Source organism: Centruroides sculpturatus, unplaced genomic scaffold (genome assembly GCF_000671375.1).
Source record: "Centruroides sculpturatus isolate CEXI.00-Female unplaced genomic scaffold, Cexi_2.0 scaffold83, whole genome shotgun sequence".
Lineage (NCBI taxonomy): Eukaryota > Metazoa > Arthropoda > Arachnida > Scorpiones > Buthidae > Centruroides > Centruroides sculpturatus.
In genome coordinates, this window is record NW_019384393.1 from 169,304 (window position 1) to 183,847 (window position 14,544).

At 35.9% G+C, this 14,544-nt stretch overlaps 1 protein-coding gene and 1 long non-coding RNA gene across 4 annotated transcripts in view; one reads left to right on the forward strand and one right to left on the reverse strand.

The window, feature by feature from the left end:
• The window catches only part of LOC111618288 (zinc finger protein 423-like), a 56,512-nt gene that overhangs the window by 10,675 nt on the left and 31,293 nt on the right, over window positions 1-14,544 (reverse strand). Inside the window, exons 1-2 of one of the 3 annotated variants that reach the window (XM_023359783.1) lie at window positions 3,398-3,469; window positions 2,687-2,901 (exon numbers count right to left, since the gene is read on the reverse strand). In XM_023359783.1, coding sequence (XP_023215551.1) covers window positions 2,687-2,830 — 144 coding nt within the window. In that variant the 5' untranslated portion in view covers window positions 2,831-2,901; window positions 3,398-3,469. Of the gene's footprint in view, window positions 1-38; window positions 158-2,686; window positions 2,902-3,397; window positions 3,470-14,544 lie in introns of those variants that run through there. The other 2 variants (XM_023359782.1, XM_023359784.1) reach the window with 2 other exon arrangements.
• On the forward strand, window positions 1,828-2,274 carry LOC111618289. The gene is made up of 3 exons (XR_002755544.1): window positions 1,828-1,935; window positions 2,017-2,050; window positions 2,140-2,274. It is a non-coding gene; the product is annotated as an uncharacterized LOC111618289 (long non-coding RNA).

Sequence of the window (14,544 nt, forward strand, 5' to 3'; positions counted from 1 at the left end):
CCTCTAGGCAGCGAACCACCCCCCGAGAAGAGACTTACTTTTAATGAAGACTGCTAGGTTAGTGGCTGGGGTGCCAGCGGAGTCCAGACTTCCCTAGCTGTTCCCTGGTCATTGCCCCTACTGTTTTGGCCGCGATAAGGACATCGCCGAGTATTCTTCAATTTAGACGTTTGAAAAATCCGGCTCCACACCCTTTATAACGGACAATCTGCATCTTTTAATTGCTGTTTTCTTTCGGGCGGGATTTAAATTCAGGGAAACCTGCTTTATGTAACAAATAACTGAAGAATAAATCGTTAATATCGAGTTGGGAGAACAATGGATTGGTTATGCAAATTAAGCATTTCCTCTTCTCCCGTTTTACTGTTAATGAGTTCTTCAAAGAGACGTTGCTCGTATACGCATTCTTCGCTTAATTTATCCATAAAGCTTTCAAGGATATTGTCTTCCGGAGAGTAAAATTGAATAAAGTCGCCTAAATTATTATAATAAAGATCGGTTCGATCACTATTAATTTAAATTTAATTTAAATATGAAAAAAGACCTATTAATTTATAAACTTCCAGTTAAAATAATTAGCCTACCGTAGGTGTAATTATCTTTCAATTACATGGAAAAACTGATTTGAAAGTTCTGAAAATCCTGATATAACTTAAGGGTAATTAGAATAGCTATGTGCTAGGGTCGGCGGTAGAATCCCCACGTACCGACTGTCAAGAAAGCAATGGAGGAGGAAAGGGGAGTGCACGTGAATGCTCTCCCTAATGATGGGGTACCACACCTTGCCCCTTAATTAACATGTTGATTAACACATCCTTTTTTTCCATCCAAGGCGATCACATTCACACATAAGTAATTTCTCGGCGCTGTTTTATTCTAAGCATAGCAGCGATGTTTTCGAGCGTTGTTTTCCGAACAGTTGTCAAGGGACAGGACAGGTGGTCGTGACAATGAAGCGAATAAGAGAATAGAAAAAAGTTTGCTGTGGTAAACAGCTAAAAAATAGCTCGAAACAAGCTTCCCGAAGTCATGTGCAAGACTCCACTCTGATCTTGCCGACAGTAGAAGTGCTAAAGGTAGTTTATCTTTCTTCTAGGCCATAAAAACAGATTGCAGAGAAACGTTAAGAATGACATCGAAAAGATGGGTGACAATTGATAGAAAGGATATCTAGAGAAGTTGGCAGATAAAAGACAGCAATTATGAAAAGCTTTTATAACAACATCCAGCTAACACCACATCGATTTGTTCTTTTCCTTAGAAATAAAGCAAGGATTCTATGAATTTACATCTCTAATTCTTTCGCAGAAATATTATTTTAAATACTACTATGCGTGATTTGTAGTTTGGGGATAATTAAAACCGTCAACTCACACTTTTATTATTGCAAACTCGTTAGAAATTTACCGAAATTAACGAAAACTTTTATTTTTTGTTAATTTCACGAAAGAAATGGTGAAGTATAATATCAAAAATCACTACTTTTAAATTGTTTTTTAAAAGAGAAATTTTGCTACGGAGATTAGTTTTATGCGTATGTACTGTACTTTGTTAAATATTATCGGGATGATAATGTAAGAGCGCTTATCTTATACAATGTGAAACATTTTTGCAACGTCGGTTTATGCTGAAAGTTCTTCATTTAATGTATTATATAAGGGTATATTAGGTGAAGTATTAATAGATTGCATAGGCTCTACTGTATATTGTTTAATTTAAAAGTCGAGTAAAGAAATAATGCTTTCTAGCAAGAAAAACAAGCTAATTATGTAATAACATCCAACAGTTTTGTAATAAACCTGTCATACTTAATACTACTGTTTCAATAAAAACATTTCATAAGAATCCAATCTTTTTCCTTTGTTACCGTAGTTAACAAACATGATCCATCCAAAGTATCAACATAACGAAGACAAGTTTTGTGCTCTTTAAAAAGTATTTTCTTGTTATAAGTTTTTATTAGAGAATTTTTTCGAATACATTTTCATATATTTAGGAAAATTTCAATATTTATAGAAAGAAAGGGAGGAAGGACTATGAACTGGATGAGGTAAGAATTGAAATGGTTTTGCCACTTGAAAACTGTTTTACATTCCAATACAAATGCCTAATAGAATATTCTATTCTATCGTAATGCAGTCAGACAAATTATAGGGTTCATTCTACACATTGGTTTATTTCCATATCTAATGATCTATGCCTAGCATTACTGGCTGAATCGCTTTCTCGGGTTGCTTCGTTATACCGTACAATAGAAGAATAACGCATTTCCACGGGAAAGCGAGTAATTTCAGAATATTTTAGTGAGTATACAAAGAATAACATCCTCGAGTAAATTAACATTTCTGTAAATGCTTCCAGATATTTAACTTCATTTGCAATATTAAAAGGATCTCTATTCTTTTAAATCTTAGAACTAATTCACTCCTGCATCGTCCATGGTTAGATTTTGATGACGAGTTAAATATCTCGAAGGATTGACGTGGCAAGAGATGTCCTCCAGTAACAGGCACCGGATTCGATACCTCTCGTCCAGTCAGGTAATAATAATTAATATTCTAAGGTTGAATTCGGAATTAAGTTGTATTAATTCGATGACCTTATAAGGTAATAAGGCGATCTTATATGCCCGAAGCGAAATCAAAGGCATCGAATTCCTCCCCCGCTCGAGAACCCTCACACCTACCTGTTCATGACGTTTTAAGTAACTGAGACGTGGAAATGCCTTGTCACAGAATTGACAGGCGTACGGTGTGCTTTCCGTCACTCCAATTGTATACGTCAAGTCTGCATCTGGGTCGGAGGGTGTGGCACAGCTGGTGGGTGACATCGAAGTGGACTGATCGTCTGGGGTATCCGAGGAACGCCAAGAAGTTGGGGTTCCGAAACCACCGTTCAGACCTGAAAATATTCAAGATATTCAAATTTGGCAAGAATATTTCCAATAAAACATTAAATAAGTTTACAAAACCGTCAACAACTTTTATATACTTATAATGTTAGAGTTTGAACCTTATACGTAAAATTAAAAGGCAAAAGTTGGAAAATATTTTTTCTAACTTTTCTCACCGCGCTTCATAAAAATGAAGGTAGAACTAAGGAGAAAAACTGAAACGGTAAAAAAGTTTGAACGACTGGACTGAAATTACGAGTTTTTCTTCCTTCTGTAAAGGCAGTTTTAGGTTGAAGTAACTTCATTCGTGTGAGACACCAATGGCTCGGGAACTTTTTAAGGACTTTAGAATTGCCTTTGATACAAACCAACGGCCATAACACGACCAGATTTACATATACATGTCAACCAGTCAGAAGCTTTAGCTGCATTCTTATAACTTATCTACTGTTAACACGCTGCATCAAGAAAATAACGAGAAATATTTAAAGAAAGAACGTTTACCTGACCGAAAGACGTAGTATTTCACTTGTCTGATATCAGAGATAAAATATCATCCGACGCTGTTGAAACAAGAACAGATTAATATTAATGGGAAACAGAACGAGTGCACATTGTAGCACAGGAGCAAGTGCTAGTGGGGCGTAACTGCAGCGACGGTCACTCTTCTGCTAAGCTGGCAACGTGCTGGAAGTGGTAGAAAGACACGAACCGGTCTGCCATCGACGGTCAGATACCGGCAATGCGGTGATTGGCTTGAGGGTAAGAAAGTCTTAACACCGGACATGGACCTAATTTAGAGAATATAACCTCGGGGTGCTGGAAGGTCGGATCAGCCAGTCAGGGCAGGAAGAAGGGAGCATTTAAAGGGACTCAACGCAATAAAGACATCAGTTGAAGTAGTGAAAGTCTCCCCGGGTCGAGATGGCAGGGCTATTATCTGTTCACCACCCACCAGAGACCATCTGGTACCAGGCCCTCTTCAGTCTTTTCCTCAAACTATGCGGGGTTTGCACTCCCTGCTGTAAGGGTGTTGTGGTAGCTCTAAGAAACGAATAAATTTCTCGCTAGTATGGTTCCTTTGCTTTAAAACTAAATCCGGTTAAGACAGCTGTTTGTCGAGGTCAGAATACAAATACCTTAACAACAGTTTTAGTTTAAATTGACTATCATGCGTGACTAATTTATAACTATTTTTGACGACAGCTTTTTAATACGATTGCGTTATCAGCTTTAATAAATCGCATTAAAATTTCCTGGTATAAAACAAATGGTAAGAGAAATTCTTTTGAAAATATTTAGAAGATTGAGGGAAAAAAATCATTGTCTCTAGTGACCGTGTCAGCATATTTGAAGAAGATTGAGTGTCTTCTTTGTCCCAGAGGTGAATTGTTTTGAGGCTGAGGAACAGCTGGGCGTGGAGTCCCCAAAGGGTGAACTTTTTCGACTTTATAGGAAACGGAACAAGTTACTAAAATGGAAGATCCAAGGACGCAGTTGGAGAACTTGTTCCGAGAATGGATTTTAAATGTTATCTTTTTGTTAAGCAATATCAAGTTTCTGCAACATCGAATTTTATTCGCAGCCTATCGAAAATGCATCTAACTATATTGTCAACATATCAAATCACATAATTTTATAATTATAATATATCTTAGAGTTAAATGCTATAATTATGCTAAACAATTTTCAGACAGACGATTAGCTACTTCCATTAATTATAAAAATATTCTTAAAAAGGAGAATTCAACTTCATTATACCGAGCGGAAAATAATGCTTATAAATATCAAAGGGTGTGTGTAGCTAACTAGCCTACACCAAACACTGTGTCCACTTATTACGTTCTATATAGTCAAAAGTAACCGGTACAGCCCAAAGGTTTGTGGGGTATGGACGGCACCTACCCCTTGCACGTGGATAATTACTGTTCTATCACATACCACCCCCTTTTATTCTCCACCCTGATTTCTCTAACATGACCGCACATGGGGTGGTTCTTAGCTAATTAAGAGTCATTTTTTAAAACGTTGGCCTGTCACTCGTCTACACAGACAATTGCTTGGTATTTTTCAGCAGAATACATTAGACTCTAATCGGTATGTTTTAGTTTATGTCCGTTTTGGACGTGACAGATGGAAATGACGGGGTGATGCGGTCTTCTCCCACTCAAGAACTTTGAAGCACCTATCTTAGAATAACCTTGACTACGCCTCGGACAACACCCAAAGCTTCTATGTGAAAAACCCTCGTGGGGAGAAATAAAGAATCACCCTCGAGTAATGCTAAACAAATGGTCGAACAAAATAAAAGCACCTGCCCGACGAGTCTAGTGTTTTTGTGGAAGACCTTCATCCGTTACGCTAGACTTCACATATCGTAAATAAGTTTAAAAACACGCATTAAGAATTCTGGAGCGTTTACACATTACAATGCACCCGGTTGGATATCATTAGAGGCATAAAAGCGCTTCCACATCCATCGAAAACGTTTCCTCACTAATTGTAATTAACAAGGTGGATCTATGGTTCCCTCGGGACAATAATGAGATTCGAAGAAAATCCGCATGGCATAAATTTTCGGTAGCAAAAGCTTAGCTTAAAATCTGGGGATTCTCTCTTTTTTAATAAAGAAAATAAAATTTGCCATGAAAATATTCGAATGGGAAATGATAAATCTACTCCTCCCGTATCGGATTACTGGAAATATGGCGGAAACAAAGTGTGGCCAATTGTTTTTGAATGCCTACCAGGTTGCCATTGGGTCCAACTAGTGATCAATGCTAGAGATGTCTCTTACATTATCGAATCCTGTTATAATTCACCGTGGCAAGCTAACAATGGCAGGGAACACCCACGCACAATTCCGTATCTCCAAGGTGGATAAAACATCGCTAACATGTTGACAAGTTTGAATTTATAAATCGAGAAACGTCGTAATGTTGCCAAACAAAAGGAAGGGCGTGTTGTATGATTAACAAGGCTTTTAGGTTATCGGTTTTTATGCGGAAGTTTCGATTGATGCGGTCAAGGGGCTAAAGATGACGAAAAAGCTCCCGTAAATTTTAGAAAATGCCCTACTTTCTCTCCAATCCAACCGAACTTTTTGCAAGATTTTTTTACTAATTTTTGCAGACATTTTCAATGTTTTTTATAACGTTTTGCAATGATAAATTTATTCGCATTAAAATATATTTCAAAAATAAAAATTAGTGTATTCTTGTAGTGGTGATTATATATATTCTTAATATGTTGCTTACATACTAATTTTGAGTAAATTCAAATTTAGTTGTGATAGAAATCTTACTACAAATACTGAAAACAAATCATCATAACAACAATACAAGAATAAGCATAAAGACTTTATAGTTATAGTTATATGCCAATAAACATAGTATGTGTCCTTAGTCTGGTTTGAATCTTATATAAACTTTGCACGCGAACGTGTGCCAGTTTACTCTGTATGATTTAACTAATGCACCAGCGAGTCGGTGCCGTTAGAATGCCACATCAGATTCATATATATCTGACGAAATTATATACGGTTACATCAGTTCACACAATGTCACGGGACAGTACCTGAACCACATTAGGATCACCAAAGGGATGCAACCGACGGGATTAGTAGACATGTGGCAGGCAAGTCGGAGAATTTAATGATCACCTACACTTTGCTATCTACGATAGCAACGACTAATAAAACAAGAGACTCGAATAAAGTGAATCTAACCATTCTGTTTGTACTCGATAAACCGTGAGATGTGTCAAAGATAGGAGAACTGGAGGAAGTATTTCATTTGGTTTCTATTAAAAATCTGTTTTAACTACTGTTTCGAACTTGTTGAATTAGAATAGGAGTTAAATGCCGAATCTTTTGTACTCAAAAGGAATCTATCAATGCGTGATGCTTACTAAATGATGTATCCTTGTTGAAAAAAGCGGCTTAATGCGGTTGGAATTAGTGTTATCTTTTATGCCAACCTTCCATTAGCTGTCGACTATCCATCATCTAGACAATTAAGTGCACAGTAGTCCAAGACTAACTTGAAGGAAGAGGTAGTCTATATTAACGTCATTAACATCAATATTTGCCAAGACAGTAGTCGACTTTATTTGCCATTTCGGACATAACAATCGTGGAATAAATAAAATCCAAGCTATTAGAAAAGTTTAGCGCTCGCCAATCGTCTATTGGATTTTTCTATTTTTTGGCATTTTTGCCAACTGTCGAGAGGAGGAGAAAAGCTATATTAATATCGATATGTCACTCAAGCCAAACTCATTAAAGCTTAGAACTTGATGAATAACTGAGTTCCGCCCTTATAATGGAGAAAAGCTTGCTTATATTACTCGAAAAGATTAAACCAATTCGTCTCCTGTATATTGACTGTCTGCAGATAGAAGGGTCTTCAAAACTCAATGACAGGTATATGTGATGACATAAAGCTGAAAAATTATGAAGCGAATGATGAATATTCTCCAAGTTTTATTCTAGAAATGATTTTATGATCTTTTGATGATAAAACTAGGAATTAATTAGATATTAAGAGAGGTAATTAAAGTTTTATAGGATCTAATTAACCGATGATTTTTATTTAGTAGGACATTTATATCGTTTAGAATTAATAAAACAAATTATATTGCCTTAATCTTTTATACAACTGTCTTTTTTTAAGGACTTTATTAAGAATTCAAAAGTCGATTTTCTTTTCGATATTATCAATTCGACTTACCTAAAATTTATTTTTAAACCATAAATTTTTGTAATTGAATGCAAAATTTTTCCTTAATTTCATCCCTATAAAAAAAATTCGCTTAAATTATAAGCGAAAACATTCTTCTCGTAAGAGAAACGAAATCAGAACAGGACTTCTACGCCAATTAACATCTAGATTACATCCAAAAATCAGATCCTAATCACCTCTAGTAGTATCGTTTACATGATCTAGTTTTAAGCAATCACTGCCAACCTTTCAACCTTTCAGAGGTGACATTAATTTACAGCAACATCGGGGCGTATGCCTTTTAAAGAAGCGATTCCTTACAAAAGTACCGATTAATAAATAACCGATTATCATCAGTAGAATGTCATTAGTCAGGCGTTTTTTGATAAGTTTCGATTAAAAAAGAACGGCTTCCGATCAATTAGACTTAATGTACTTGTCACTGTAGACGATACTTGGGATGAGAAACAAATTATTGGCTCCAGTTGCAAAAAGTAATTGTAGTTAGTGTCAAAATAGAATTTAGATATTAGTTGGAATCGAAGATGAATTACAAAATGTAGAAGTATATTAATTGTATGCATTTGTCATCGAACATTTCTCTTAATAAAACGATCGTACATATCTACATGGAATGGATAGAAAGGAAAAAAAAACAATCTTATTAAGCTTATCGAAAATAGCAGATGCTAGTTCTCAGCAGGTAAAGGTGCCAACACGTGACAAACAATGCATTAAGAGCAACCAATCTTCACACGGGATTCGAAGCCAGAAATAATTAGATCATGAAATTATTCGATCCATCAACTCGCCTCAGGGTTCAGCGGACAAGTTGCTTTTTCCATTCTTCTCTATTCCAAGCGGAAGGGGACAGAAAAGAATGAATTAAGGGGAAAAAACGAATTAACACTTTGCAGCTATTAGGCTGTGAAACCGCTGTAACTCTCTCAAACGCGCAAGTACCGAATGGAATAGAAGAAAAGCGAAAGAAGAAGGGGAGAAAAAAACTAAGTCGAGTAGAGAGTAGTTTAATGAACAGATAATTTTAATTTCACCCATCACAGGCCAGCAGGTTAACATTCCACAATTCCTCCCCTTAGCCGTCTGTGTACACAAAGTGAATGACACATAAACCTTGTTGGTAGGTAATTAATGGAAGGAAATGGAGGCGAGTTTTTAGGCTAATTAAAGTTTTCAACCCCCTCCCTTCTCTCTAACGTTCTCCACAACCTTTCAGAGCTGCCTCTCCCTAAACATGAAGGTGGCTTTGTTGTATTGCAGATGTTTTTCTAAAAGAATATTCGTCATAATACTATCGATATAAAAAAATCATTTTTTTCTCAAATGAAACTTAGAAATTATTAATTTTTTTATACGTAAACTATATTAGGATAAAACTATTTACAAAATAATTTTCTTTTATTATTAATATATCAGCAATTAAATTACGCATTAGTTGGTTGCTAATGCGTGAAGATAAGAACGATGAAAACGAATATGAACAAATGTTCGAATAGCTCCTTTTCTGTTACGTTGACAAGTTTAGTTATGCTATTCACTTGGCATAACGTATTCGTTTTGACACTAAAGAATGGTTTACGTGCAGAAAAATAGTACATCCTCGTGTCATCACTTTACACAGAGATTACATGTGATGTCCTAGTCCTATATTATCGCGTGCACAACTACAGATTATCCCACTTCTGGCACGAACACAACATGTCGTGATCCAATTATTTGTTGAAAGTGACGAGCTTGACCTATCCGGTGATTAAAATTAAATCTATTCCATAGTTTTATTTTAAGATTTTTCTTATATTTTGAGGTTAGAGGTAAGTGAAAAGAAACTTAAATATGGCCTGTCACACGAGGTGACGTGAACAGTTCTTACCCAACAATTTTGACGAATATGTATTGTTAGAGGAAAAAGTCGACAAAATTAAAAAAAAGGGTTACGAAATACTGAAGTAAAAGATTTTTATTGTTTGAATCGAGATAAAAAGTGCACAATTTCGAGAGAAGATCCTTCGTCTAATCTCCTATTACAGAAGACTAAATTGGTTGGTGTTGCTTTATATTGTCAAATTTTGCTACATTTTAGGCGTGGTAACAAGTTTTTCGCATCTTAAATCCGATAAGTAATAGTAGGGAGACATGAGAGAACCCTTGTGATAATTTCCCTTCGGCATGATTTCTTTTCCTCGTGCAGGTGCTCCTTGTTTAAAGAATAAGGGGTTGGAAGTTGTTGAAAGGAGAAGTGTGGTTTTATTGTATAAACCTAGTCATTGCTTACTTCTTTTGTCTCTTTTAATATTCATGATTTGGCCCCGGGGGGCTACGAGCTATCTAGGACGTGACGGACTGCAACTTCACGTGATAATCAACGACTTCACTTCTCACGGTTGGACCCACCACATAGATCGTGTTGTTACATTACTACTAATACCACACACCGTCAAATTGCGATTAGCCTATATATCATTCTCTGATGAGAAAACATCGCGGACACTCGAAATATTCAAAATTATTGTAGATAAAAAGACTAAAATAAATGAAATTTTTCCTCTTACAGAATGAAAAATAATAAGGACAATTCTATTCTAATAAAAATAGACTCTTTTTGTAAAAACGAACATATAAAAAAATTGATTTATCGTTTTATAACTTGAAAACTGATTAAAGAATACATGTTAAAGACCTATTGTATTCATGTTCATGATAAATTATCAATTCTGTTAGACAATTCCAATTTTTTTTTTTATCTTCAGATAAAATCATCTTAATTGAGTTAATGTTTATAAATTGTGCAGGATTAGTCACAGGTTATCATTTAACCAGAACAATCTGAGAAAAATTCGAATTTCTGAACAATTTTTCTTCTTTTTTTTTCCTAATCGAAAAAACTGAAAAACTTTTTCGTAAAAATAGAATTCATCGAGACTCTTTCCTCAGGCTCACACATAAAGGCAATGACGTCACGAATGGAAACAGGCAGAAACTGTCAAACGTTTTAACCCTGCGAGCTACACATTAACCTGTTACGACAGTTCGCGGGTCGCCGTACCATCATGTGGGATGTTCCATGCGACTTGGATGAACAGGTCAACAGACGGATGAAGTCATGGAAGAGATTTCTGTGACTTGACTTTGAACGATGAAATTAAGTGTTTTGTCACTTGTGACCAGTTTCCATTACATTCCCTGTTCAGGTCCGTTGGAGAATTTTTTTTTGCCATATGAGTTATATTTTTCTTTACGGCGTTAAGTATCACGGACCAAAGAGCAAATAAGCAATTAAATCGAGGGATATTTTACTTGTTCTTGCGGAAGAATAATAACGAACCGAAGCTCGGTTAATCAATTCAGATTCCTGTTTTTGTTAAAATTAAAAAGTGCCGTGTTCTTGGCAGCAAGTTTGTCTCTTGTTTTTCGATTAGATTTTAAAGATAGTGAAATACTGGTTGAAGTGTTTTTTTTCTCCCTAAATATATGCTGTAAATCTCCGATGCAGAAGTAGAATTTTAATGTTATTTAAATATTTAAAAGTTGCCTTTGTGCTAAATTACAACTTTAATGTGATTTTTTTAATTACATTCGACACTGATAATACAAATACAATTGACGACCAATTCAGATTATTGATAAAGTAGAACGTGCTATCGATTTTGGTGAGCTCTGCTTGAAGAGGATGCACGTTCACATGACTACGGCGATAAGGTTTGTATTCGAATAAGTTTATAATGTGTAGGGTAACACTAGTTGACGTCGTTGGAGCGGGTGTGGTTTTTGTCAGGTCCGTCACCGGAGGGTGCGGTCCAAGACACCCTGATACAATCGGTCAGTTGGTACCCTGATCCGCTGCAGCAATTAATCAGCCTAGCAGAGCCCTTCATACTCGCCTTGTAATGTTAGGGACGCGGTACTGTGAGCAACAATTATCGACAGCTTCAGGCAGAACTCGTTTCTTACGAACCAAATATGGTTCTTCCTCTTCTTGGCTGTGATATGAATGTCACCTAAGTTTGCTGGCCCGAAGGAAGAGAGTTTAGCTTCTACCGAAAGGAAAATGGTGTGTGTTAATAGATTAGGAAGCAATTTTTCACTGCTTCAATTCTCTCTTCCTTTTATAATAGTGGCAAGACAATGATTCGTGCAATTATAAATAAAATAGAAAAATGTTAACGACTAGCACGAAGTGAAGTTTAAATTTCGAAGATAAACACACTCTTATTCTCATAAAATTTTAATTTCGAATCTAATTGCTTTAGTAAATAGAAATTATTAATATTGTTCCAAAAAATTTGAATAATAAAAATTGTTTTGAAAAAAAAAAATACAAAAATGTTTACGGATGTGTATTTAATAAAAATGTTATTCGCCTGGAATTTGCATTGTTTTTAAAAATTCATTTAAAATTCATAGCACCTAGTAAAAAGTTCCCCCTCACGCAAATTTCTTCTAACAAATAAAGGATACCTTTCAGTGTTGAGTCTGTGTGTCAACAATAACCCAACCAGCACACGAAAGGACGTGAACTGGGAGGAGTTGCATCCTTAGTACCAACATATTCCCCCCAAACAGAAGGGGAGGATGAAACACCGTCCCAAACCCTTCACGACTTCCAAAGGCTGATAAAGATGTAAACCACGTCGTACTATTAAGATAGGTAAAGCAGCCATTAAAGAGGCGAGGTGGCCAAGCAAACAGAGCTGGCAGTTTGGAGGCAACCAGAAACTTCACAACTAATGATCTAAGTGAAAGGACAATGATGAAGACAAAGATAGATTGTTAGGAGGACGCTGGAAAAAATAATAATGGAGGTCACTTGCCTCAATACGCCCCAAAAGAGAAATGAGAGAACGTCTTTCACTTTCAATTCACTAACTTATGTTCCCTGGAACACGATAATAGCTACAGTTTGCTTCTTGCGCTAAAATTGTATATCTTTGGACTTTAGATGAAATCCTCTTCAGGGGTGTTAACATGTAGAACTAGGAGTGTCCTTAGTCTTATTCTTAACATGGCTCGGCAGGAGGTGAGGTTAAACAGTGGAAACTCCCCAACGGACCTGCCAATCAGCCTCATGTCACCTGTCTTCCCTCTACCTACGTAACTGTTGATGGCATTGATAAACAGAACAAGGACGTCTTTCCTGCTATAGTGGCAATATTCAATGGCACATTCATTGCAACCATAATTTTAATCATCTTGGTCATTTAATGATTGATAAATTAAAAACAAAACGATTATTTTCCTAATGAGATATAAGTAGTAGTTGGCATGGTTTACAATTGCTTTTCTATCTCAATAATATCAAATTTGATAAATTATTATTCTAGTATTAATCTGCCATATACGATATGCCCAAAAATTATAATAACAAATCATTAATTGAAATAACAAATTAAGATAATTTTAATCGTTCTCTTTGAAGCATGAGATCATCAACAGGCTATTCGCCTTATCATAAAACTTTAGCAGTGACCATTAAAAACATCTGGCGCCTTAGAAAAAAAAAGTAAACGTGCCATTGATGTGCACCCATACTAGACAATGCCAACCGTAAATAATTTGTAAGCCCTTCTTACAGATGATAGAAGACTTGATAATGCACTCAAAGTTAATCAATCCGGCCACTGACAATTAAATAACTATGCTAATAAGGTAAGCACTATACGTTAATCGTTTGCTGCAATGATTCTCAAAGAAATAATAAACACGAATTGTATTAGAAAGAACTTTAAGAGTTTATCTTCCCTCCTAAAATTAATTTATTATTATTGTTATAAGTAACGATTAATTTTTCAAACCCCTCCTGAGAACAATTTTATCTCGATAAAAACTTCATTCTATTCATTTCTTCCGGAATTTTGAGTTCAATTAATCATAACACTACTTCGATTTAATTATTTTTTAATTAGTTAACGGTTAATTAATTTGCGAATACAAATTTCTTAAATTAGTTTCTTTTCTACTTTAAAAAAAAGGAGAGTTAACGGAAGAAGGACGAGGAAGAGAACAAAATAAATGTGGCATTTAACATTTTTGGCAAGTACGAAGAGCCAGAAAACAGAAGATAAAACAAGAAAGCATAAAAATTTCAGCCCATTGCGTGTTGGCAGTTGTAGCAAAGGACAATGACTGGCTTACACAATAGGCCAAGAGTGACCGGTTAGTGCACCTCGTCTCTCTGAATACATCCAGTGTTTTGGAGACAGTAAAACGGATCTGACAGATACGAAGACACGGTAGCCATAGATACGTAGCGCAACCTACAATTTCGGCATCTGTCCCGCTATCTGAAAAGTCGAGACAGATACGTGAGTTCTAACTTCACTGGCATCGTATCTGTACTAGAAACATTGCCCCTTACAGTTAAAAAAGGGGGCGAAACTCTTTTCCGTGTGTTCACGTGCCTTCGCCATACCCGGAACCAGTACTTATAAGGTGTACTGGCTATCTCTTAAACTACAGTGCGTTAGCGAGCTTATCTGCAGATGTGGCCTTGTTATTGTTGGCTCCAGCAGGTAGCAAAATGATGGATAGCTACTGCCGCATACTCCTCTCTAAAGTGATGACCGGCGTCCGGTCTCTCGGTAGGGTCTCTACAACAATAGATTGTTTCTTGGTGGCAGATTTCCTGACCGGCGACACGGGCAGTAAAGCGTATAGATAAATGCCTTCAATTATAAGAAATTCGATTGGAAACTCAAACCGAAGATTCTACTCCGATATAAAACGCGATAAAAACATAAAGTATTCTAAATGACTATTAAGCAAAGTAATGAAATATCTTTTCTATCTAATTAAATCTTAAAAAAAAACACTTTTGCTATTCGATGAATTTAATTAACGCTTAAAATTTTGATTTAATTGTCAGTTAAGAAGGCGATTTTTGTATAAATGTTCCCTGTCACGTTATAAGTCATA